Source organism: Peromyscus maniculatus, chromosome 9 (assembly GCF_049852395.1).
Source record: "Peromyscus maniculatus bairdii isolate BWxNUB_F1_BW_parent chromosome 9, HU_Pman_BW_mat_3.1, whole genome shotgun sequence".
In the NCBI taxonomy this organism is placed as follows: domain Eukaryota; kingdom Metazoa; phylum Chordata; class Mammalia; order Rodentia; family Cricetidae; genus Peromyscus; species Peromyscus maniculatus.
Window position 1 is genome coordinate 5,987,006 of NC_134860.1, and position 26,930 is coordinate 6,013,935.

The following is a 26,930-nucleotide window of genomic DNA, read 5'->3' on the forward strand; positions in this document are numbered from 1 at the left end:
ACACCTTCAGGGCAGAGCTGTTGTTCTAAGTAGCACGAGGTGTCCAGGATGCCTCGCCCTCTAGGGCTGACCTGTCTCCAGTTCAGCTATCACAGCTGGGCTAAACACCTTGAGGGCCGAGCTCTTGTTCTGAGTAGCTTGAAGTGTCAGGGATACCTCGCCCTCAAGGGCTGAACTGTCTCCTTGCAGGTTCAGCCATCAATTTACTAACATTTTGGTGCTGAAACTCAGGACAACAAACCTAGAGTTTTTGCAGTTAGCTTAAACAAGCCACAAAGGAAAAATTGGTAGATTAGACTAATTAAGCCCCTTATAAAGGCTGCAGTGTAACATGGGAAGGAGCTGTTGGCTGACAGCACCTTTGACCATCCTTCCAGTGTTTTGATGGAGAGGTTCCTATTAGAAGACCTACCCCTTACTATGGAGACGCAAATACAACCCTGAGTCATCAACTGCATGCCAGAGCTCATGTTCTAGAGAAATGGAGTAGTTCATACTGCTTGATGATTTGGGGAAGGCTAGATCCCATTTTGAGAGCCATGGATTTTGAAAGCTTCTAAAGCAGCACCAGGCACATTGTCTATTGTCATTATTCTTGGAGACACACACTGCAGTGCCCACACTTATCATGCTAGTGTCAGTGGTGAGCTCTGTAACATGATTTCACTCTGGAGTATGATTTGTTTCCTATTGCTGCTGTCTCCAATCCTGCCTCTTTGACCATCAGAGAAAATTCAAATCTTAATAAATCATTTTGCTCTTAAAACAACCTAAGATTAATGACTGCTGTTTGCAAAGAAGACCCCACATAAATTTCTTCTGGGTCTTCCAATTTAAATAGATTAATCTTTGTCAGAATCCATGAAGTGAGCAAGATCTAGTCTGGAGGAGTTCAAGTCCAAATTCATGTGGCTCTTTCTGACAAGTACAGTGTGTTTGCTTTCTTCTCTTTTCTTTGAAGAGAACCCATTTTCTGTCTTAGACCCTTTCCACCACAGTTATTTCCAGACATAGCCTAATTATTTGAATTTCAAATGTACAATTATAGAGAGAGACCCCATTGTTTTGTGTCTGGGTATCAGGCTGATGCCCTCCTACCCAAGAAAACAAAGACTGGTATTCTATCTTATTTTAGCAACACATGACCAAAAAGAGGCCACTAAAAGTCATCATGACCATGAGATCTACAGGTGATTTAGATATGATTTTTAATTATCTTCACTTCTTATCAAGAACAAGGGAGCCATTTTCTCATGAATACTACTGAAGAAGGGAATAAGACTGTGATGACTATTCATGGATGTCAACTTGACTATGTCTGGGATTAACTAACAACCAAATATAAAGGGCACACATGTGGGAGATTTCTGCTTATTTTGAAGTAGGAAGATCTACTTCTAGTCTGGACCTTTGAGGTAAGAAGTTACACCTTTAATTCAGATCTTTAATCCAGATGTAATCTGGACCACTCCTTCTGTTGGAAACCTACAGGACATGCAAGAAGGAAGTCTTTACCCTTTCTCTGCTTGCTCTGTCCTTGTTAGCACATCCATTCCTTCACTGGCATTAGAGCCTATTTCTTTAAGATTCTAGCATATACTGGACAAGTTGAGACATCCAGTCAAGTGGAATGAGCACTGACTGGATTCTTGGACTTTCCGTTCATAGCCAGATATTGTTGGATTAGCTAGAGCGCAGTTTAAAAAACCTTTCTAACAAATACCTTTTCCATACAGAGGTTCATTTTATAACTTCTGTTCTCTAGAGAACCCTGGCTAATACACAGGATACATAGAGACGATATCCTAGAGCAGTTATGGCCTCATAACAGTCTCAGCTCACTTACAAATTCCCAATACTCACCTTCCCTTAACCTTAGCCTTTCAAGGTGCTTGCTCACTTCAGAGAACTCAACCCTCCTTCTCCACATCATCCTGATCTAATTCCTTGACATACTTTATTTTTTATATTATTGGATATGGATGTTAAGGGGGGGAAGAGCCATTTTTAGGCAGTGCTTATAAAGTGAGTGTTCAACTCCCCATGGGTAAAGTAGTGAAAAGATTCTAATGAGGCCGACAGAAATCTCTAGCTTTGGAAGGAGGAGGTACCGAATGGCTTTCCCTGTGTCAACAGGAGAGACTCCTGGATAGGAAACCTCAGCTTCTGGTCAGTTCATGGAGAACTATTTAGCAAGGAGGCAAAGGCTGTGCCCCATGATATCAGGAGACCCTTTGCTGGACATTCTATTGTATCCTGGACAGCTCTTGGAATCCCCAGTGATGTCACTAGTGTTGTAACAACGACAACATTCTTTAGGAAATTTGTTCCTTGACCACATGCTTTGCCTGTAGACATGTCAAGATTGAGAGGTCTATTTGGGAGAGGGAATGGACAGCATGGAGAGGCCAGAGTGAGGCAGAAGGAAGCTACTCCTAGGTCTCTCTGGAAACCATGGGTAAATAAGTGGTCCTGGGGAAGAGGCAGTGAGTTCTGGGAAGGGGCTTGGGAGTTTTCTGGTTGTTTGGGGGCTTGAGCCTTCCAGCGATAGGACTCAGGAACTGTGAGCTTCTTGGAAGAAATAGGCCTATCCTGCTTCTCTGGGTTCCTAAAGAGCAGACCCAGATCAAGCATCCATGATGATTAGTTTGGCAGAGTCAGGAATTGACAAGGCTGAAGCTGCTTTGTTGGGTACACTCTTCTTTCACTCTGAGAGGGAAAGGAGGCACAGAGAACTAAAGAGATTTCTGTACCATAACTGTGTTTCACATTCACTGGAGTCCTTTAGTTGTGTGCCAGTAATAATAGGGAAAGGAGAGTACCCTGGCAAAGCCATAGGTTCTGATACTTTACATCATAACCACTAGCAGGGCAGGATCCACCAAGTGCTACTGACTTCCAAGGATCCCTAAACTTTTGAGTTCCCTGCTGTGTGTGGTACACAGATCAGTTCAACTGTTAGATTCAGTGGAACTGGAATGAAACTGTCCTCTTACTGGTAGCTCTGAATGTCCTGGAATGTCAGTGAGGATGGCTTTGTGAATCTGGTGACTATGTTCTGCCCCTGCCTGGCTTCTCCATTAACATGAGACTCTGAAGCATAGAGCAAGTGACCTGGGCATCCCTATACTACCTGAGTGCTTGTGGACAGTAGCAATTTTCTCCAGGCTCTGAAAGCACATGGCTGAGGGCTCTGAAGCCACTGTGGATCCACTGCAACTGTGAATAAGTCTTAAGAGGTTGTCCACTGTGTCAGTTTGTCTAGGGAGACAGAGGAAACCATCTGACTTCTGAGACATCCACCTCCCTGTAGAGAGATGAGAGAACTGACATCCACAGAAGTGGAGACTCAAGGTGGGCTTTCAGAACCTGTCTGGGCAAAGTCTCATCTGTCAGTCACTTTCTGTGCATCCTTCACTGTGTAAGGATTAACTGAGATGAGGCAGTGTGTAGAGCAGGCAGTGTCCCTTGAATTCTAGAATTGGGTATTACTGAAATAGCTCACCTTGTCTAGCATGACTTGTCAGTGTGATATAACATCTGAAAAGACACAGTTTGCCTCACATCACTCATTTGTTCTGGGATCCACCAAGTACACTTCTGAACCCACAGTATAGACTTCTGGTGAATTTCATATGGACTAAACATGGTGCTAGTTCTTCATTTTAGGGCTGTCAGTAAATTCAAAAGTGTGAAGTGGGGCTCTGGGAAAGGTCTATGGTAAAGGACCCCTAATAATCCGTCCTCTTGTGCCCTTTGCCTGCCTCTCTCATGCTCCAATGGATGTTGTAATTTAAGCTGGCTGTGTCACCTTTCCTAAGGGCATGCACATTGTCACGCGTGTCTCCAGTCAAGGAATTTGGCTTTGTGTAGCTTTAGGGGTAGCACCACAGCAGTGACACACTACATACTATTCCCATGACTATGACACATTTGATTTTCTGTAAATGCCTTTGCATGTCTGTGTGTAGCTTCTCACTAGCTATTTGTCTTTCTTCAAATTCCACAAGCACTCAGGCTGGAAAGGAGCCTTACATTTGAGGGAATGTTTGCTCCTGTGTCTCAGGGCTCACCTCTAGAGCCCCAGTTCTTATCATCTCCAGCCTGACATGTCACTAGTTGATCACACATTTGCTAACATCATGAGGTCTCGAATGTATTCTGCTGATGATTAGGTGTAATTTTCCTCATTAACTATAGGACTTACCTTTGTTCTGACAGGGCACCCACAACCTCCAACACTCCCAAATACTATAACAGCCTTGGGGATTCTCCACAATGTGCTTGTTCACATCAGGGGACCGATATTTCCTCCCCATCATCCTGACCTAATACCTAGCAACCTTTATTTCTCATGTTATTGATTAGAGGTCGGAAGAAGTGATGAGCCATTTCATCAGATGTGTTTGGAATAGAGACTTCAACTTCCCATATGTGAAGTAGGAAAAATATTCTAATGAGGCAGAGAGAGGAGAGAGAGAGAGAGAGAGAGAGAGAGAGAGAGAGAGAGAGAGAGAGAGAGAGAGAGATCCCTGGCTTTGTAAAGAGGAGGTGTTGGAGGTCTTTCTTTCTGTTTCTGGAAAGGCTCCTGAGACAGACAACATGGCTTTTGGTGCATTGCAGAAGTGCTAGTCAGTAGATAGGTGAGGCCTCATGTAGATGACCCTAGTAGTCCTTTTTCTAGAATTTGTGTTGTATCCTGGAGAGCTCTTGGTATTCTCTGTGATGTTACCAGTGTTGTGGCAACACCAAATGCCTGTAGGGTATTTGTTCAGTGCCTATAGACATGTTGGTAAGACTGAGCTGCTGCTTAGGAGAGAAAATACAGAACATGGAATGACCAGAGAGAGCAAATGAAGCTTGCCTTTGGTCTTAGTGTCAAACCTGCAAAAATAAATGGTTCTGGTGAAGGAAATGAATCCTGAGCAGGGGATAGCCATCTTCCTGGAGGTGAACTTGAGCTTCATTCACCTTCTGTTAGCTTCTGGGAAGCAATGGGCCTATCCTGTTTCTCTGAGCTTAAGAGCAGACCCAGAGTCAAGACTCTCTGATGGTCAGTTTAGGAGAGCCATGAATTATTCAGGCTGCAGCTGCCTTTCTCAGAACACCTTCATTTCATTCAGACTGGCAAAGCGGGGCAGGAGGAACATATGGACTAATGAGCTGTCCCTCTCTGGGTAGGGTGTTGGTGTACTTCATCCCAGTGGATTCCTACAGTTTCCATGGGAATCTGATGCTAATAAGAAGGGAGGGAAACTCCCCTGACCATCTACCAGGGCCTCAGACATTCAGATGCTTTGGTCCTGGGCACTTGTGATGAGGACTTGGTGCGGCTAAGCTTTAGGGACATCAAGACTTATCTGCATCACATCAGATATGAGCTGACACTGTCCTCCAAATCTACATGGCTGGGATACATTATGACTTTCGGGCCTAGGGGACTGCACTAGGGAGTGAGGCACAAGCCTAGCCATGCTAGTTGAGGACAGAGACATAGATCATGGGCACCAGTTTGAAGATAGTTGCCGTGCTCTTTGGGAGTTTCACTGGGTCCCTAGGATTTCCTCAGGCTTCTTGGGACTCATCATGGACTCTATTAACCTTAAGCCATTCAAGTATACAAGTTCAATTTTCTTTATCTACCTTCAGAGACTACAGAGGAGGCACCATCCCAAATCTGCAACTTCACTGAACAGTAGCATCAGATGAAAAAAATAGAGAAACTCACCATCTGGCTACATAATATGACATTCGAGAGAAGTGAGCTGCATGAAATCCTCACCAATTACATCAACAAGGATTTGAACCACAGGTAGTCATTATGCCCAGTTCTCTGCTGACCATCTTGACACCACAGTATCAAGCCCAGTTTTCCTGAGGAACAGGAGACTGTAAATACAGGGTGTCCTGATGCCTAAACTAAACATCCTGAGTGCATTCAAGATGCAGAACTTGGAACCTGGGTAGGAGTGAAATGGGGACACAAACTGTTCTGCTTCCTCCAAATGAAAAGCAGAGCCTGTGGCCTGAACCAGAGTCTGAGGATAGGGACAGTAGTGTGTGAGCTTTCAACATGCATTTCAAGATGCCTTGACAAAAGTTGGCTTGTGGGAGATGCTAGGTCCTGTTAGTTTGTTGTGAGTCTTTGTACTTGACCAGCAGATGATTGTGTCTGAAAGCACCTAGCAGCAGCTGGGGTGCCTCATCCCATTCATCCATCTCAGTTTGTGGCTGGAAGGTCTGGAGGTCATTACTGCTTCTCTCTGGTCTTACTTATACACCGAGACAATGGCACCTCCCTATAGTTATTGGGGATCTTGATTTCATATGGTGTGCAAGTGTCTGTGTCTGTCTGTGTGTGTGTGTGTGTGTCTGTGTCTGTATATATTTATTTTTGTATGTATGTGTGTGTGTGTGTGTGTGTGTGTGTTTGTCTGTGTGTCTGTGTGTCTGAGTGGGTCTAGTCTATGTGCTTCTGAGTGTCCAGGCTCTGTGGCATGGTCTGAGGATTTTACACAGTTTCCAGCAGATGGCACTGCTGAGGCCAGGGAAGCCCACATTGAGCTGGATGCCTCTTGGGCACTGTGCTCATCTTGGTGGAACATTGGAATTCCCTGTGGAGTTTATAAAGCCATCCTGAAATTGGGAATCCTCCCTGCAAATTCTCATTGTGTGCTCTGGTCCACTGTGCAGCAATAGACACCACGATATGTGAATCCCTGTTGTGAAGACAGGAGAAATGTCATCATGGGTTTCTGGTGGGCCCAGATATGAGGTACAGACACCTGGGAAGTTTTTAGAGAGCTAATCTATAGCTCTAGGCCACTGAGAGAGCTCATGTATCCCTGGCACACTTCTCTGGACCAGCTGCATCTTCTGGCTTAAGGACAGGATGGGAAATTTAATAAGTACCAGGAGATCCCAATGAGTAAGTGCCAGGCTATGGCATCCATTGGGCTGGGGTAGTCCATGACCTAGCCTCATTCATGTGATCCTTGTGGCCTGTGTTCATGAGGTTCTTTTCTCCTTGGGCCATGTCCAATTACAGGCTGAATTTTGAGCTTGAGATGCTCAAAATGGAGCATAAGCAGGTGATGTCTGACCTGCAGAAATTGCCCATTGAGATTAGTGATGCCTTGGACAAGTGCACAGGTCTGATTGAGGAGACTGAATCCTTCAGGTAAGAACCTGCTTTATCATGAGAGGAACTGTCTCTGCCATTCTTTGTCCTTGACCCAAAGTGAGGGCTCTGGTTCTAGCCTGTCTGCCTCTTAGCAAGCAGCCTGCCTTGTGGCCCTTGGACTTGTGCCTCTTGGACTCAGTTTTTCTAAGTGTGGAAGAACACTGAGGCCCTCCCATCATTGTCCTGCCAGCCTTGGGAGCGCTGAGACAGAAAACTGGTTTGCACCAAGAAGGGGATGTCTGGCAGCCCAGGTCCTCTGGGCACTGGCAGGGGCTTCCAGACCTGGTTTCCATGGGACCAGTAGACCGAATTTATTCCTGTTGGGACTTCTACCCTCCTTCCAAGAGTGTTTGCTCTGTACCTGCTGATGATTTCCCAATACAATGAACAATTAAGAAAAGGTGTGGACTGCACCCTGTTCTCAGAGGCACAGGTTCCCTTTTGGCATTAGGGTTTTCAGAAGTAGTTTGATTCTCTCTGGAATTTGGTTATTCTCTAGATTTGGCCTGCCTCTTAATGATGCTGACTTGGCTACTGAGAGCCCCATTCTTGGGCTGTCTTTGAGTCTGGGATTTTTCAAGGCTGGTGGTACTTGGAGGTAGGGATGGCAAATGAAGGCTCTTTGGGGCTCACAATATTTTGGTGGTTGTTCAGTTATATCAATGTCCAGGTCCTATGAGAGTGTACTCAGCTACAGAAGAATGTACATGTGTTGAGACTGAAGAACAGACTGCCATGAAAGGAGCAGACTGAACTGCAAGAGTCCTGTGAGGAGCTGAAGAGGCTCTTGAGGGAGGCTCATGAGATGGTCTGTGACCCTTCTGCTGAGCAGCAGCAGGTAGGCTGAGACAGCAGGGGCAGGTGCCCACCTGTCCAAGCATAAACATAGAGACACCCATATAACCATCCACCCATCCATACAGACTCCCACCTACATACCATCCAAGTGTTGATTTCTGTGATCATTCCCAAGTCTTTCTGGAGAGTTAGCCTCTTCCAAGAAACTGGATAATTGTCAAGCAAACCCTCCTGCTCTGCCAGAAGCTGCAGTACATTCAGAGAGCTGGGTCAGTCACATATCACACACCTACATGTCATTATGATCAGAGGGCTGCTATGCAGGGAGCTACTTTGGGAACAACACAAAGATTTCATTGATGATGTCAGTGGCCTGTGGCTCATTTGCTTTCCAATGGTCATGTGAGATCACAGGTAGGAAGCAGCCTGCAAGGACTGGCGTCCAGCCCCAGTGCCAAGTGAGTGGTTTTCATTGTCAACATTTTGGGTGGCATGCGGTCTTCTCCTTCCTTCCTGTATCCCAATGAGTTCTCTTCCTTTTGCCAAGCTCTTGGTTCATATTGATAGATGCCTGAGTACTACCTTCTCAGTCCTTTTTTCTGGGCATGGGGCTGGACAGTCCTCTGGGAGCATCCTGGACTTTCCAGTCTGGAGCTGCCTGGATGACCATACATGTGGGAGGACTTTGACAGGGTGGGGGTTGGGGTGACAGATTGAAGCTGCAAGAAAACATTTACTCCAATCCCCTCAACATAGTCTGACTGAGCTGTGTGCTGCCCTAGGAAGTTTTAGGCCCCAAGAGATGGATTGCCATATTGTGGGTCTCAGTTGAAACACTTGATGTGCATAGACTAAATTCAACTGTTCATTCAGCATGATGTCCTCTTCATTGTTTCCTGCTCACTTCTGATTTCTGTGGTATATGTGTTATCTATGCAGGCATGTATAAATGTGTACATTGGTGGGTGTGTTCAGAGGAAACATAATGAAATCCCGTGTTGTCATCCGTTGCCCACTCTTTTATTCCCTGGACCTCAGGCCTTTCTCTGAACCTGAAATTTTCTCTTTTGGCTAATCTGGCTGGCCAACACTCTTTGGATCTCCTCTCCTCCAAGGTAGACCTTGTGTCTTGTTTATTCTCATCCAATTTCTACAAGTTTCAATTGTTCAGAAAGAGGAAGGCTGTAGTAGCTTTCTCTTTCTTCATTTACTTTTATTGTTTTGGTGTTAACGTATTTTCTAAAAAATAACAAAAATCAAACAATACAGATGTTTTTTAAAAAATAGTAGGCACAAAGCCAGAACCACAGGAAATGTCTGGTTTGTCTCATTGGCTTCACAACACAGAATCCCACAGTGCATCTTCTTGGTGACATTGTGTTGCTGACTACATCACGTGCATGGCTGTATCTTAGAACATTTCCCTCTCATAGCTGTGTAGAGTGCTGCATTCCTGAAAAGCAGTATAGGTCACTTCACTGGCCTCCTTCTGACTTAGATTGGGGCTGTTTTCATATCACATGCACTGCAACCTGTAATAAACTTCCTGGGTTTTGACCATGGATCACTTTCTTTCTCTTGAGCTAGGCAGGGTCTTCTGTGGAGGAGCCAGGGTAGGTTTAGTAAAGAGACTGTGATGGATCAACTTGGAACCCATGGGATAAGTGAGCCTTGGGATAGATAAAACTCATGAAAGTAAAAGTAAGTGCAGACCAAGGTAGCAGAGCCTGGCTGAGACTAAGTGCCTTGTAGACAGCAGGGACAACCCACTCCCTCCCCCTGCAGCAGCCTTTCTGAAAGACAGCCTTCTATCCCTGGCCAATCTGGGATCAGTGTGTTTGTGTGTGTGTGTGTGTGTGTGTGTGTGTGTGTGTGTGTGTGTGTGTGTGCATGCGCTGTACATCTGTGTGTGTGGACCTATATATGTTTTTGTGTGTCTCTGTTTGTGTCTACTGCCTCTTGTGTGCATGATAGTGTCACTTTTTGTGTGCGTATGTGCTCATGTGTGGTTGTGTGTGTCCATGGTTCCTGTATGTATAGGTTTAAGTGCTTGTGTGTGTATGTCTGTGAGTATGGATGATTATATGTGCAAGTATGTGTTTAGATGCATCAATATGTTCACTTTCTTGTGTGAAACATCTTTGATGATGATGGAGTCCAACTTTGTTGAAAAAGTACTGTGCACACTCACTTTGCATCCATCTAACATTGTATGCTGATGCCCATCTTTCCACATGTCCACCTTGCTCTCTAGGACAAAAGGACACAAAACTACTCTAAGTCAATGGTTTTCAGGTAATTGTAGAGGGAATAATATTTATCTACAATAAAAGACATTGGAGCATACCAAAGAAATATGGTACAGGAAGAAGAGGAGGAGGCCTCTGTGGCAAGTCAAGGTGTCTGAGAGGCAAGATAGGCTGACTGAAGATTTGTGTCCCTTCTCTGCTCTGGGTGAGTGGTGACTGCATACTCAATGGTCATTGGCTCACTGTGTCTTCTGATGCCCTGTCTTGTCCTCATCCTCATTGCCTGCTACCACTTTCTTTCCACCTTTGCCTAACTTTTCTCAGTTATCGTTTTCCTTGAAGGTAGGACTGGATTTTATTTGTTGAGGGATTCTGACTTACAATGTGGTTCTAGCTACATCTAAGTTCATCAGAACTTCCCTAGCCATGCTGTGGTGTGAGAATGGGCCTGTCTCAATGCACACCCTAGGCTCCTGAGGGTCTAAAGCACTCACCACATGCTGTGTCTGTAGCACTCAGTAACTGCCTTTCTTCAAAGTTCTTCACTCTGAGTTAAAATCAGCATCATGAAGGGTTGGGAGCAATGAGGATTCTCAGACATTGCTGGTGGTATACTATGATATAGCACAGTGAGAAGCCACAGACTCTTCTTCAGAAAGTTAAACTGCAGTTCTCAGGTGAACCAGTGATTCCAGAACATGAAGTAGGTGTCCAAGGAGAAGCTAGGGGACATTAGTGTTGTAGCAGCATTCGTCAGAGTAGCCTCAAATTAGAAACTATCTAGATGTCTATCATTCGCTGAGTGAAAAAGTATAAATTGATTGAGCCCCTCCATGAATTACTGTTCAGCATGAAATAATACAGGCAATAATTTGGCCCTGATATAGTCAGCCTTTTGTTGCTCAGGGAAATCATTGACACGATCACCTTATAGGGAGGAATTGTTGATTTTGACTTCTGGTTGTTGAGATTCTCCAGGTTCCTGGGCTTGTCGGTTTTCTAGTTTCCTGAGCTCACTTGCTCTGATATGAGGCAGCCTGTGGTAAAGGGAGCTCCTTTTGGAGGAAGTTTATCACCTTGGGGTCAACTGGGAAGTAGTGAATAAGACCAGTGAGCTGGTCCAGTTGTCCTATGCTGGGGAACATTCCTATACTGCACAGCCTGGGGAACTTCCTAAGCAGGGTTGGCTAACCAACCAGTACCCCAGAGGTCTACATGTCTGTGCATTAGTTTTACAGGAGAGGCACTTCAATGTTTGAACTGCCGGTTTCTCATGGAAACTGTATTCTTTCCTCATCCTAAAAAGTTAATTTTCTTCTAGTAGTATTCCTGGTGATGGCTCCTATATTAACATTAGCTGGGAAATTAAACATGTTACGGCATTAGAGTGTGCTTTTATGTATGCAGACATGTACTTGTGTGTGTTCATGTATTTATGTGTGTGCATGTGAGGGAGCAAGCCTCCACTGAGAACATAAACTTCTGAAGAGCAGGATCAAGAGAGCCTGGATGAAAGACTGAAGGACCTGCTGATGCAGAAGGAGCTGGTCATCTAGCAAGAGGACTTGGCAGAAAAGCTGCAGCATCACTCAGTGTCTCTGAGATGAGGTGGTAGCTCAAGCTTGGAGGAACAGTTAGAACCATGTAGGTCACATGTCCCTGGATCTCTGTCCTTTTGGGGGATTCTTCCCATCTTGTTGGCTCTCAGCCAGAACCGGGGAAAGAACACCTCAGGGTATTGTGCTGGCTCAGTCAATAAGAACTTCTCCAGGTCTGTAGTTCTCTTTCTTTCTTGCATCCTTGTTTGGTTTAGGAATCAGGGTAATTGTAGCCTCATAGAAGGAGTTTGGTAATGTTCCTTCTGTTTCTATTATGTGGAACAATTTAGAGAGTATTGGTATTAACTCTTCTTTGAAGATCTGGTAGAATTCTGCTCTGAAACCATCTGGTCCTGGGCTTTTTTGGTTGGAAGGCTTTTAATGACTGTTTCTATTTCCTTAGGGGTTATTGGACTATTTAAATAGTTTATCTGGTCTTGATTTAACTTAGGTATGTGGTACCTATCCAGAAATATGTCCATTTCTTTTAGGTTTTCCAGTTTTGTGGAGTAGAGGTTTTTGAAATATGACCTTATAATTCTCTGGATTTCCTCAATATCTGTTGTTATGTCCCCCTTTTCATTTCTGATTTTGTTGATTTGGATTCTCTCTCTCTGTCTTTTGGTTAGTTTGGATAAGGGCTTGTCTACCTTGATGATTTTCTCAAAGAACCAACTCTTTGTTTCATTAATTTTTTGTATTATTCTCTTAGTTTCTAATTTATTAATTTCACCTCTCATTTTGATAATTTCCTGGCGTCTATTCTTCCTGGGAGACTTTGCTTCTTCTTTTTCTAGAGCTTTCAGGTGTGCTGTTAAGTCACTAGTGTGGGATTTCTCCAACTTCTTTATGTGGGCATTTAGTGCTATGAATTTCCCTCTTAGCACTGCTTTCATAGTGTCCCATAAGTTTGTGTATGTGGTGTCTTCATTTTCATTGATCTCTAGGAAGTCTTTAATTTCTTTCTTTATTTCTTCCTTAACCCATTGGTGATTCAGTTGAGCATTATTCAGTTTCCATGAGATTGTAGGTTTTCTGTAGTTTTTGTTGTTGTTGAAATCTAACTTTAAACCATGGTGGTCTCATAGAACACAGGAGGTTATTCCAATTGTTTTGTATCTGTTGAGATTTGCTTTGTGGCCAAGTATGTGGTCGATTTTAGAGAAAGTTCCATGTGGTGCTGAGAAGAAAGTATATTGTTTCTTGTTAGGATGGAATGTTCTGTAGATATCTATTAGGTCCAATTGGGTCATGACATCAGTTAAGTCCTTTATTTTTATGTTAATTTTCCATTTGGGAGATCTGTGCAGTGGTGAAAGTGGGGTGTTGAGATCTCCCACGATTAATGTGTGGGGTTTTATATGTGGTTTAAGCTTTAGTAATGTTTCTTTTACATATGTGGGTGCCCTTGTGTTTGGGGCATAAATGTTCAGAATTGAAACTTCATCTTGGTGGATCATTCCTGTGATGAGGATGTAATGCCCTTCTTGATCTCATTTGATTGATTTTAGTTTGAAGTATTTTGTTGGATATCAGGATGGCTACACCCACTTGTTTCTTAAGACCATTTGATTGGAAAGTCTTTTCCCAGCCTTTTATTCTTAGGTAGTGTCTGTCTTTGAATTTGAGATGTGTTTCTTGTATGCAGCAGAAAGATGGGTCCTGCTTTCGTATCCATTCTGTAAGTCTATGTCTTTTTATAGGTGAATTAAGTCCATTGATATTAAGAGATATTAATGACCAGTGATTGTACATCCCTGTTATTTTTGGTGGTAGTGTGTGTGTACTTCTTTTCTTTGGAGTTTACTGTTGTGGCTTTATCTATTGCCTGTGTTTTCGAGTGTGTATCTGACTTCCTTAGGTTGGAATTTTCCTTCTAGTGCTTTCTGTAGGGCTGGGTTTGTGGATAGGTATTGTTTAAATCTGGCTTTGTCTTTGAATGTCTTGTTCCTTCCATCTAGGATGATTGAAAGTTTTGCTGGGTATATTAGTCTGGGCTAGCATCCATGGTCTCTGTCTGCATTACATCTGTCCAGGTCCTTCTGGCTTTCAAAGTCTCCATTGAGAAATCAGGTGTTATTCTGATGGATTTACATTTATAGGTCACTTGGCCTTTTTCCTTTGCTGCTCTTAATATTCTTTCTTTATTCTGTACATTTAGTTGTTTAATTATTATGTGTCAAGGGGACTTTTTTTTGGGGTCTAGTCTGTTTGGTGTTCTATAGGCTTCTAGTATCTTCATAGGCATTTCCTTCTTTAAGTTGGGAAAGTTTTTTTCTATAATTTTGTTGAATATATTTTCTGTGCCTTTGAGTTGGTATTCTTCACCTTCTTCTATCCCTATAATTCGTAGGTTTGGTCTTTTCATGGTGTCCCAAATTTCTTGGACATTTTGGTTCATGACTTTGTTGGCTTTAGTGTTTCCTTCGACTGATGAAACTATTTCTTCTACTGTATCTTCAATGCCAGAGATCCTCTCTTCCATCTCTTGCATTCTGTTGGTTATACTTGCATCTGAAGTTCCCGATCTTTTACTCAGGTTTTCTATTTCCAGCATTCCCTCTGTTTGTGTCTTCTTTATTTTTTCAATTTCCCTTTTCAGGTCTTGGACTGTTTCCTTTATTTGTTCCATTGCTTTTTCTTGATTTTCTTTCAGTACTTTATTGTTTTCTTCCAGTACTTTATTGTTTTCTTCCAGGACTTTATTGTTTTCTTCCAGGACTTTATTGTTTTCTTGCAGGACTTTATTGTTTTCTTCTAATTTGTTTGCCCTTTCCTCTAGTTGTTTACAGCGTTCTTCCAATTTTCTTGTCTTTTCCTCTACACAAGCCTCTACCTTCTCTGTGATGTTACTCATAAGGCTACTTTCTTCTGCTTCTTCCAATTTTTGATGTTCAGTTCTAGATGTTGGAGGCGGGCTAGGTTCTGGTGATGCTGTATTGCTCTTCATTTTGTTGTATGTACTTCTGCCTTGACGTCTGCCCATCTCCTTGTGGTTCCTTCTTGGTCTTATCAATGTACTTGGTTCAGAAAGAGCTGACAGATTCAGGAAGTCTCTCTCTCTTGTCCAGATGGGAGAATAAGTGCCAATGTTAGGCAGTGCTTATAAAGTGAGGCTTCAATGCCATATGGGTGAATTACTGAAAAAATTTTTATGAAGCAGAGAGAAATCTCTAGGTTTGCATTGAAGAGGTACTGAATGATTTCCTCTGTATCACAAGAGAGACTCCTGGAAATTAAACCACAATTTCTGGTCAGTTCATGGAGAAATACTTAGCAAGGAGGCAAAGGCTGTGCCCCATGACATCAGCAGACCCTATGCTGGGCATTCCATTGTATCCTGAACAGCTCTTGGAATCCACAGTGATGTCACTAGTGTTGTAGTAACACTGACTGCCTTGAGGTCCTTTGTTCAGTGACCACAAGCTTGGCCTCCTGACATGCTTTCCAGACTCAGAGGTCTGTTTGGGAGAGGGAATGGACTGCATGGAGAGACCAGAGTGAGGCAGAAGGAATCTGGTCCTAGGTCTCCCTGGAAAACATGGAAATAGTGGTCCTGGGGAAAACACCAGAGTAAGTTTTGGGAAGGGGCTGGGGAGGTTCTGGATATGGTGGGCTTCAGCTTTCCACAGCGAGGGCTGAAAAACTGGGAACTTCTTGGAAGGAGGCACAGGGGAATTAATGAGATTTCTGTACCATGACTGTGTTTCAGAGCCACTGGAGTCCTTTAGTTATGTGCCAATGATAATAGGGAAAGGAGAGTACCCTGGAAAACCCTAAGGTTCTCATACTTGACACTAGGAGGGCAGGAGCCCCCAATGGCGGATGTCTTCCAGTGATCCCTGAGGTTTCTGAATTTCCAGCTGTTGATGGCACACAGGTCTCTAGTTCAGCCTAAGAGCTGTTAGATTCAATGGACCTGGACTGAGACTGTCCCCTTCCTGCCAGCTCTGGGTGTCCTGGACTGTCAGTGAGGATGACTTTGTGAATCTGTTGAGTATGTTTTGCCCCTGCATGGCTTTTCCATTAACACGAGACTCTGAAGCACAGAGCAAGGGACTTGGGCATCCCTATACTACCAAAGTGATTATAACAGTAGCAATTACCTCCAGGCTTCTGAAAGTTCATGGCTGAGGGCTCTGCAGCCAAAGTGCATCCTCTACAGCTGTGAATAAGCCTTAAGAGGTTGTCCACTGGGTCCTCTTGTGCAGGGAAACAGAGGAGACCAACTGAATTCTAAGACACACCTCCCTATAGAGAGATGGGAAACTGACATCCACAGAGGGGAGACTCAAGTCTGGGTTTTCAGAACCTGCCTGGGCAAAGTCTCATCTGTCAGTCACTTTCTGTGCATCCTTCAGTGTGTAAGGATTAACGGAGATGAGGTAGTGTATAGGAAAGGTGCTGTGCTTTGACTTCAATAATTGGGTATTACTGAGATAACTCACCTTGTCTAGCATGACTTGTCAGTGTGATATAACATCTGAAAGGACAGTTTGACTTACATCACTCATTTATTCTGGGATCCACCAAGTATACTTCTGAAGCCACAGTCTAGACTTCTGGTGAATTTTCAATCCAAACCAAACATGGTGCTAGTTCTTCATTTCAGGATTATCAGTAAATTGAAAAGTGTGAAATGGGGCTCTGGGAAAGGTCTATGGTAAAGGACCCCTAATAATCCGTCCTCTTGTGCCCTTTGCCTGCCTCTCTCATGATCCAATGGATGTTATAATTTAAGCTGGCTGTGTCACCTTTCCTAAGGGCATGCACATTGTCACGCGTGTGTCCAGTCAAGGAATTTGGCTTTCATATAGCTCTAGATGAAGTTCCACAGTAGTGACACACTACATACTATCCCCATGACTATGACACATTTGATTTTCTGTAAATGCCATTGCATATCTGTTTGTGGCCTCTCAATAGCTATTCATCTTTCTTCAAATTTTAATGCAGGAATAGCCCATCATTCTTCATGGGAGTTTTTGCTCTTGTGTCTGAGGGCTCCCCTGGGGAACTCTGGTTCTTATATCTCCAGCCTCACATGTCACTAATTAATCACACTTTAGATATCTACAATGGCTGGAATGAATTCTGCTGTAGTTCAGGGGCAATTTTCCTCAACTATGGGACTTAACTTTGTTCTGACAAGACATCCACAATCTGCCATCACACTAACAGACTTGTGCATCCTCCACAATGTGTTTGTTGCTTTCAGGAGACTGAACTTTCCTCCACACCATCCTTACTTAGTTACCTAGAAATATTTTTTTTCTTGTGTTATTGACTAGAGGATTCATGAGTTGGATGAGCCTATTCCTGGGATATTTTTGGAAGTGAGTCTTCAACTGTACATGAAGTAGTGAATATAATCTAAAGAAGTACAAAGAGATCCCTGGGTTTGTAATGAGGTGATGAAGGTCTTCCCTTGTGTTTTTGGGAAGGCTCCTGGGAAAGGCAGTATGGCTTCCAGTGAATTGCAGAAGATGTAGTTTGTAGGTAGATGAGGGCAACTGCTGGTGAACCCGATAGTTCCTTCTTGGGGCAAGCTATTATATTCTGGAGAGTCCTTGGCATTTCCTTTATGTTACTTGTGTTGTGGGAACACCAAGCTACTGTAGGGTATTCTTACACTGCCCATAGACATTTCAGCAAGACTGAGAAGGCTGCTTGGGAGAGAGAATGGAGAACAATGGGAGACCAGAGAGAGGTGCAAGAAGCTGGGTTTCAGTCTCAGTGTCAAACATGGAGAAATAAATGGTTCTTGGGATGGCACTGTGAGTCATAGGAAGGAGAGTGGGAGCTTTCTGGAGGAAGTGAAGCTTGAGCTGAGCTTTCCAGTAGTGGGGTTTAGCATCTGTGAATTTCTGGTAAGCAATGGGCTTATCCTGTTTCTTTAGGTTCCTAAAGGCAGAACCAGAGTCACCAATTTCTGATGGTTAGTTTGGGAGAGCCATGAATTTTCAAACCTGAAGTGGCTTTTCTGTGAGATCCTTAATCTCTTTCTGAGTGGAAAGCAAGGTCATCGGGAGGAAAGTGGTGATGAATTAGGTGTCCTTCTCTGGGTAGTGTGTTGCTGCACTTCATCCTAGTGGATTCCATCAGTTTCCATGGGAATAGGATGCCAATAAGAAGGGAAGGAAAATCCCCTGACAATCCACCAAACTCTCAGACATTCAGATACTTTTGTCCTGGTACATGTGATGAGGACTTAGCTACAGAGTATAACATACGAGCAAGTTGAACTGCATGGGATCCTGGGCACTTATATAGACAAGGATTTGCAGAACAGATAGTCATTATGTGCAGGTCTCTGCTGACCATCTTGATCCCACAATGTGTAGCTAAGCTTTCCTGAGGAACAGGAGGCTGAATCTCCAGGGTGTCCTGGTGCCTAGACGAATTTTCCTGAGTGCACAGAATTTGGAACCTGGGTACATGTGAGATGGGGACACAGGCTATTCTTATTCATCCAAATGAAAAGCAGAGCCTGTGGCCTGAATCACAGTCTGAGGATAGGGACAGTAGCATGTGAGCTCTCAACATGCATTTCAGGAGGCCTTGACCAGTGTTGGCTTGTGGGAGATGCTAGGTTCTGTGAGTTTGTAGTGAGTCTTTGACTTGACCAGCAAATGATTATGACCAGCAGCTGAATGGACCTTGTCCCATTCATCCATCTCAGTTTGTGGCTGGAAGGCCTGATGCTTATCACTACTTCTCCCTTGTCCTGCTCCTCATACTTTGAGGCAGTTCCACCTACCTGCATTTCATGGGTAACCTGAATGTATGTGGTGTGTTTGTGTGTGTAGGAAGTAATAGCCTGATAGTTTTCTTGGCACCTCCCTATAATGAGACAGTGAAAACTGTCTGTATTTCGTGGGCATTCTGAGTATATGTGGTGTGTGTGTGCGCATGCGTGCATGTGTGTGTGTATGTGTGTTTGTATGTGTGTGTGTGTACACGTGCATTCGTTCGTTTGTTCGTGTGTGCATGCGTGTGTGTGTGTGTGTGTGTGTGTGTGTGTGTGTGTGTGTGTATGTGTTAGAGGGCAGGAGGGTGTGTGTGTATACTCCTGGGTGTCTAGGGTCTGTGGCAGGACTTGAGGATTTGCCATTTTCACATTTTCCAGGGGATGCCAGTGATGACGCCAGAGAGCTCCACTTTGAGAAGCTCGGGTCTTGGCCACTGTTCTCACTTTGGTGGAACACTGGAATCCTCTGTGGAGTTTATAACGCCTTCCTGAAGTTGGGACTCCTCCCTGTATGCGCTGGTCCTCTGTGTATAAGGAGGAGTACCCAGGCACAAGAATCCCTGTTATAAAGACAGGAAAAATGTCACCATAGGTTTCTGGTAGCACCGGATATGTGGCACAGATTCCTGGGGTCTTCTTAGAGAGATCATCTATAGCTTCAAATCCACTGAGGGTGCTCATGCAGTCATGGATAACTCCTTCTTCTTCTGGCCTGGGGACATGATAGGAAGTTTAATAAGCACCAGGAGGTCCCAGTGTATAAGTGCCAGGCTGTGGCTTCCATGGGGCTGGGGAGTCCAGAACATAGCCTGATTCCATATGATCCTTGTGGCCTGTGTTCATGGGGTCCTTTTCTCCTGGGGCCATGCCCTACCACAGGCTGAATTCTTTTGGGATGCTGAAAAAGGAGCATAAACAGGTGATGTCAGACTTGCAGAAAATGCCCATGGAGATCAGTGACAGTGTGAACAAGGTCAAACAGCTGATTGAGGAGAATGTATCCTATAGGTATGTGCCTGATTTATCTTGGGAGGGGCGTTTTTTGGTTTTTGTTGGTTTGTTTGTTTTTTGTTTTGTTTTGTTTTGTTTTGTTTGCTATCTTTCTCTTTCACTCAAAGTTAGGGATCTGGTTCTTTCGTGTCTGCCTCTTAGCAAGCAGTCTGACATGTGGTCCCTGGCCTTGTGCCTCTTGGACTCAGTTTAGCCAAATGTGAAAAGACACTGACTTTCCAATCATTGTCCTGTCATCCTTGGGAGACCCTTGATAGAAAAATGGTTTGCACCATGGAGGGAGTGTCAGGTATCCTAGTACCTCTGGGGTTCTGACCAGGGCTTCCCAGAGCTGTTTCTATGGGAGCCAAGGACAGAATTGATTCTGGTTGTGGCTTCTTCCCCCATTCTGAGATTGTTTGCCCTCTACCTGCTGATGTTTTCCCATACCATGTACAGGGAAACACAGGTGTAGGTTGCACCCTGTTTTTAGGGGGACAGTATCCCTTTTGGAATCAGGGTTTTCAGAAGTATTGTGAATCTTTCTGGAATTTGGTTACTCTCAGGATTTGGCCTGTATCTAAGTGATGCTGTCTTGGCTACTGAGAACCCCATTTGTGGGCTTTCTGTGAGTCTCAGACTTTTCAGGGCTGGTTGCACTTGGAGATAGGAATAGCAAAGGAGGCTGGCTGATGCTCACCATGTTTTGGTGTTTGTTCAGTTACCTCCACAGCCAGGTCCTCCGAGATTGTATTCAGCTGAAGAAGAATGTACATTTGTTGAGACTGAAGAACAGACTGCTGAGGAAGGAGCAGATTAAACTGCAAGAGTCCTGTGAGGAGCTGAAGAGGCAACTGAAGGAGGCTCATGAGATGATCTGTGACCCTTCTGCTGAGCAGCAGCAGGTAGGCTGAGACAGCAGGGGTAGGTGCCCACCTGTACAACCATGAACATAGAGACACCATATACCATCCATACTCATCCAGACCCCCACTTCCATACCATCCAAGTGTTGATTTCTATGATCATTCCCAAGTCTTTCTGGCGAGTTAGCCTCTTTCAAGAATCTGGATAATTGTCAAGCAAACCCTCCTGCTATGTCAGAAGCTGCAGTACATTCAGAGAGATGGGTCAGTCACATATCACACACATACATGTCATTATGATCAGAGGGCTGCTACGCAGGGAGGTACTTTGGCAACAACACAAAGCTTTCATTGATGATGTCAGTGGCCTGTGGCTCATTTGCTTTGCAGGGGTCATGTGAGATCACAGGTAGGAAGCAGGCTTCAAGGACTAGATCCCAGTGCCAGTGCCAAGTGAGTGGTTCTCATTGTCAACGTTTTGGGTAGCATGTGGTCTTCTCCTTAATTCCTGCATCCCAATGTGTTCTCTTTCTTTTGCCAAGCTCTTGGTTCATAGTGACAGATGTCTGAGTAGCACCTTCTCAGTCCTTTTTTCTGGGCATGGTACTTGACTGGTCTCCCATTCTGGAGCTTCCAGTCTGGAACTGACTGGATGACCATAGATGTGGGAAGACTTTGACAGGCTGAGGGTTGGAATGACAGATTTGAATCTGCAAGAAAATATTTTTTCCAATCCCCTCAACATAGTCTGACTAAGCTGTGTGCTCTGCTAGGAATTTTCTAGGCCCCAAGGAATGGATAGTCGTGTTTGGGTTCTCAGTTGAAACACCTGATGTGGATATTTTAAATTCAACTGTTCATTCAGCATATGTACTCTTCACTTTTTTCTGCTCACTTCCTATTTCTGTGGTCTGTGTGTGACCTATACAGGCATGTATAAATGTATATATTGGTTGGTGTGTTCAGAGACTACATAATGAAATTCCATGTTGTCATCTGTTGCTCACTCCCTTGTTCCCTTGGTCCCAGAGCTTTCAATGCACCTGAAATTTTCTGTTTGGGCTAATCTGGCTGGTCAGCACTCTTAGGATCTCCAGACCTCCAAAGTAGACCTTCTGTCTTTTTCTAATCTAATGTTAGAAGTTTCAATTGCTCAGAAAGAGGAAGGACATATTTGCTTTCTCTTCTGCTTATTTACTTTTATTGTTTTGATACTAATGTGTTTTCTAATAAATAACAAAAATCAATAAATCTATTTAAAAATAAACAGTAGGCTTCTTTCCTTTCACTGCACAGAGCTAAGACCACAGGAAATGTCTGGTTTGACCTGGCTTCTCAACAGAGACTCCCACAGTGCATCTCCTTGCTGACATTGTGTTGCTGACTATATCATGTGCATGGCTGTGTCTCAGAACAGATTCCCTCTCATAGTTTTGCAGAGTGCTGGGTTCCTGAAAAGCACTGCAGGTGATGTCACTGGCCTCCTTCTGACTGACATTGGGCTGCATTCATATCATATGCACTGTCTTCTGTTGAAAACTTCCTGGTGTTGACCATGTGTCACTTTCTTTTTCTTGGGTTATCAAGGTCATTTGTGGAGGAGCCAGGATAAGTTGAGTGAAGAGACTATGATGGGTTAACTTGGATAATGTGGAGTCAGGGGTTTTTGTGATGAATAAAGTTTGTTCAAGGAAAAGTTAAGTGCAGGCCGGGGTAGCAGAGCCTTGCTGAGTCTAAGAACCTTGTAGACAGCATAGAGGACCCGCTACCTCTATATGCATCAGAAAAGGTGCTGCAAGGCAACAGTCTTCTCTCACTGACCATTCTAGGTTCAGAAAGTGTGTGTGTGTATGTGTGTGTGTGTGTGCGCGCGCGTGCGTGCGTGCGTGCGTGTGTGTGTGTGTGTGTGTGTGTGTGTGTTGGGGTGTCATATGTGGTATATTATGCTTTTCTGTGCATCTTTGTGTGTATGTGTGTGTGTGAACTTCTATGTGTGTGTTTGTATGTGAATACTGTCTATTGCTTGCACAGTAGTACTCCTTTGTGTGTTTGTGTATGTGAATACTGTCTATTGCTTGCACAGTAGTGCTCCTTTGTGTGTGTGTGTGTGTATACACGTTTCCTGTATGTATAGGGGTAAGTATTTGTGTGTGTCTTTGAGTACAGGTGTTTAGGTGTAAGGCTATCTCTATTGTGTGGAGTTTAACCTCTTGTGTGTGAGTGTGTGTGTGTGTGTGTGTATTTCTGCATATGTGTATGTTTACTTACTCATCTTTAATGATGATGTAACCAACTTCATTGAAAAAGTATTGTGCCCCCTCACTTGGCATCCATCAAATATTGTATGCTGCTGCCCAACTTTCTCCATGTCCTCCTTGCTCACTAGAACAAAGGGACACAAAAAGTACTGAAACTCAATGGTTTTCAGGTATTTGTAGAGGCAAAAAAATATTTATCTGCCCAGAAATCCTTGGAGCAAACCAAAGGAATGTGGTACATGAAGTTTAGGAGGAGGTCACTGTGGCAAATCAAGGTGTCTGAGAGGTAGGATAGCCTGGCTGAGGGTTTGTTTCCCTTCACTGCTCTGGGTGAATGGTGACTGAAAACTGAATGGTCAGGTGGCTTGCTGTATCTTCTCTATATCCTGTTTTGTCCTCATCCACATTGTCTGCTACCACTTGCTTTTCCCCTTTCCCTAACCTTGGCTCAGTTAACCTTGCCCTTGGAGCTTGGGCTGGATGTTAGTTCTTGAGAGATTCTGACTTGCAGTGTGCTTCCAGCTGCATCTCAGTCCAGCGGAAGTCCCCTAGCCATGCTGTGGTGTGAGAATGGGGCTATCTCAGTGCATCCCACTTAGATTCCTGAGGGTATAGGACTCACCATGTGCTATGTCTGTAGCACTCCGTAAATTCTTTTCTTCAAAGTTGTTTACTCTGAGTTAAAATCAGCCTCATGGAGGCTTTGGAGAAATGAGGACCCTCAGACATTGCTGGTAGTGTAAAATCGTATAGCACAGAGCAAAACCACACACAAGTCTTCAGAAAGTTAAACTGCAATCCCCAGGTGACCCAGTGATTCCAGATCATGAAGTAGGTGTCCACAGAGAAGCTAGGGGACATCAGGGGTTTATCAGCATTCCTGAGAGTAGCCTGGTGATGCTTCATTCATACTTTGATCATTCAAAGATTGAGAAAGCACAATGTGGTCAGGCTCTTCAATGGAATATTGTTCAGCATAAAATAATACATAGAATCATTTGGCACTGACTTATTCAGCCTTTTGCTATTCAAACAAATCCCTCGCAAATCACCTCACAGGAAGGAACTGTTTCTTTTGGATCCTGGTTATGAAGAATTTTCTAGATTCCTGACCTCTTTGTTTTGGTCCAAAGTAAGGCAACCTGTGGTAAATTAAAGGGAGCCCCTTTTGAAGGAAGTTGCTTGCTTTGGGGGCAACTGGGAAACAGTGAACAAGACCAGTGGGGTAGTCCACCAAATATTCCTATACTGCACAATCTGAGGAACTTCCTAAGTAGGGTTGGCTAAGGGGTGAGGACCCCAGAGAGCTACCTGTCTCTGCATTAGGTTGCAGGATAGACACTTCAATGACTGAACTGCCTATCTCTCCTGCCCTCTCTGTTCTTCTCTCATCCAACAGGTTTACCTTCTTTTCATTAGTATCCCTGGTGGTTGCTTCTTATGTTAGCATGAACTATGAAGCTAAACATGTTACTGCATTACAGTGTGCTTGTATGTGTGCATACATGTACTTGTGTGTGTTCATGAATTTATGTGTGTGGATGTGAGTGAGCAAGCCTCCACTGAGAACACAGACTTCTAATGAACAGGAGCAAGAGAGCCTGGATGAAAGACTGAAGGGCCTGCTGAAGCAGAAGGAGCTGGTCACCCTGCAAGAGGACTTGGTAGAAAAGCTGCAACATCACTTCAGTGACTCTGAGATGAGGTAGGAGCCCAAGCTGGGAGGAGTGGTTAGAATCATATGAGTCACCTGTCCCCGGATCTCTGTCCTTTTGGGATTCCCACCATCTGAATAGCTCCAAGCCACAGCAAGAGAAAGAATGCCTCAGGATATTGTATTGGCCTGGCCAACAAGAACCTCTCCAGGAAACACTATGTTTGATCCTTAGTGTTTCTGGGGAGTGTCTACCCCTTACTCCCATCTGAGCTCTCTGGAATCTTCTCAGTGTCCCCTGTTTCTCCACACAAATATCCCTATGGTAGTCCTCATCCTAGCAGGAGGAGGGGTAGTTGTGGAGGACAGTGTGTGCTCCTGCCACTTTATTTTCCTTCCAGAACATCACCTTTAGAGAGAAGTTCCTACCTTCGCGCAGATCTGCATGCAGCACACTCCTGCAGATTATAGGCTCTCTGCAGTGTGAATCTGTTTCCTGTGAAAAGATTTTTCTATTATAAGAAGATTTAGGAGTTGAGGAGTTGAACCGAGGCCAGTTTCTGTTCTTTAGCAATAATCAGATCCTTCACTGCTTTTCTTTTGTAGGCTTCCCCTAGAGGGTCTATATTCAATTTCCAAGGTTGCTCACATTCACCTGTATCTAATCAGGGCCATGTATATCTGCCATGAACTGTTACTTAGTCATTACTACATTGTTATTTTTTTTACTCACTGGAGAAATGTGCTGTATTTTCTTGCCCAGCACACTATATTTTTCAGCTCATCTTCTAGCAGATTTTAAAGCTGAGAAAAAAATCAAGGCCCAGGTACATTCTGACCCTTCTCCCTTGGGGAATGCAGGGAATGACCTCAGCTGAAAGGTCATGCTGGAGTGTCCAGCTGACTAGATCTGGTTCAGGCTCAATAGCTGACATGGTAGGTCCCCACCAGGCCTGGTCCCTAACTGCCTTCCTTCTCTAGGTCAGAAAATCTCCAGTATGAGTTTGAACAGGCCACAGCCCAGGAAGAGAGCCTCCTGCAGACAGAGCTGCTGCAGCAGGAGTACTAAGTCTCACAGGCAAGTGAACCACCATTGCATCCACCCTCAGCAAAGATGGCGTTGGTGGGAGACTGGGGGCTCTTGACCTTGGCTTCCAGTCTTGGTTTTGTCTGGCCTGTGGCCCAGCCAGGCTGCTTCTGGTTCTGATTGCCTTTTCCTCTCATATAGCAGATCTTGGGAGAACTGAGGAGGCCAACGAAACCACAGATGCCTTGAACCTATGACATTCTATACTCTCCAATCAAGACCTCCTCCCCAGAAGACACTCAGAAGACCAAGACATTACAGGATCAGTAGTGGGTGATAATTTATCAAAAGCTTCCCAAGGGGCACAACGTTTGCTCTAGGAAATGTCTCATTCTTTGTCACTGTGACAACTTAGCCTTCAAAGCCTAAACGAGGCATGGCTGTACTAGCTTTGAAAAGGCTTTTCACAATCGCTGACTGCCTTCCTACCATGTTTCCAAGGCCAGCCACAGGCTGTAGGTCTGTGCTGCTAAATGTGCAGCAAGAGAATGCTGCTGACCTTAATTTTTTTTTGTTTTGTTTTTGGTTGAGTTTTCTTTGCTTTGGTTTGTTTTGCTTTTCTTTGTTATAGATTGAGCTTTTGCTATTTACTTGTTCTTTCTTTTGTTCTTGTTGTTGTTTAGGTATTTTGATAAGGATATTCACTGTTTATGTTGACTGTTCTACTTAAGCCCCTATTTAGTAAAATAACTGCATTTTTTATTAATAATAAAGTGATTTTGAACTTTTCTGTCTTAGAACCAATTTCTTTGGTCAGGTGTGTTGTCTCACTCTAGTAGCCCTAGAAACTCCTGTAACATCAGAACACTCTTATGGGCCTAGCTTTTGCTATATATTGAGTTCCCAGTCAGCCAGGCCTACACAGGGCTTAGGTTGTGGATATCCATTGTATGTTGGGAAACTATTAATACTGTATCTTTGTGTCCATATATTTAGCTTTCCATCAACAATATTATTCTTTATACACATTTCCTGAAATGATCATGAGCACCCAATTAATGAGAAACAACAGTATTGCTCTAAAGCCTCTCAGGAAATGAAAACATGGATTAAGGGAGCATTAAATAAATCCATGGCATACTTGACACCTGGGGCTAAGACAATGTCTTTTCCTGGGCTGCTGCCAAGGGCCATGTCCTGTCCATGGCCCTGAGGAAGCTGTGGAAGTCTATGTTGATATCCATATCTCCTTTTACTAGTGAGGGCCTTGCAGCTACCTGCAATCTAGGCCACCACCTATGACCATGTTGTTGTCAAAAGGATATGCCCCCCAAAAGAGCATGTGTGTCTTAGAAGCCTGTGCTGCCACCTAGGACCATAATGACATCTGAACCAGGGCTGCTGCTGAGGGTTGTGTCTGGGTCCATGGCCCTGTTGCAGCCAGGGTCTGTGTTGATGTCTCAGGCTCCTGTGGCCATCAAAGACAGTGAAGATGCCTGGAATCTGGGCTACTACCTGTGCACATGGTGCTGCTGGGTCCAATCCAATCTGAGTGA

General features: G+C 44.1%; 1 protein-coding gene across 4 annotated transcripts in view; it reads left to right on the forward strand.

The window, feature by feature from the left end:
• LOC107401188 (disks large homolog 5-like) overlaps window positions 1–26,164 on the forward strand; it is a 31,793-nt gene extending 5,629 nt beyond the window's left edge. The window contains exons 2-7 of one of the 4 annotated variants that reach the window (XM_076544243.1): window positions 5,650–5,812; window positions 19,459–19,587; window positions 20,291–20,474; window positions 24,283–24,398; window positions 25,329–25,425; window positions 25,579–26,164. In XM_076544243.1, coding sequence (XP_076400358.1) covers window positions 5,706–5,812; window positions 19,459–19,587; window positions 20,291–20,474; window positions 24,283–24,398; window positions 25,329–25,416 — 624 coding nt within the window. In that variant the 5' untranslated portion in view covers window positions 5,650–5,705 and the 3' untranslated portion in view covers window positions 25,417–25,425; window positions 25,579–26,164. Of the gene's footprint in view, window positions 1–5,649; window positions 5,813–7,048; window positions 7,181–7,246; window positions 8,022–19,458; window positions 19,588–20,290; window positions 20,475–24,282; window positions 24,399–25,328; window positions 25,426–25,575 lie in introns of those variants that run through there. The other 3 variants (XM_076544242.1, XM_076544244.1, XR_013042160.1) reach the window with 3 other exon arrangements.
• Window positions 26,165–26,930: the final 766 nt, after the last annotated feature.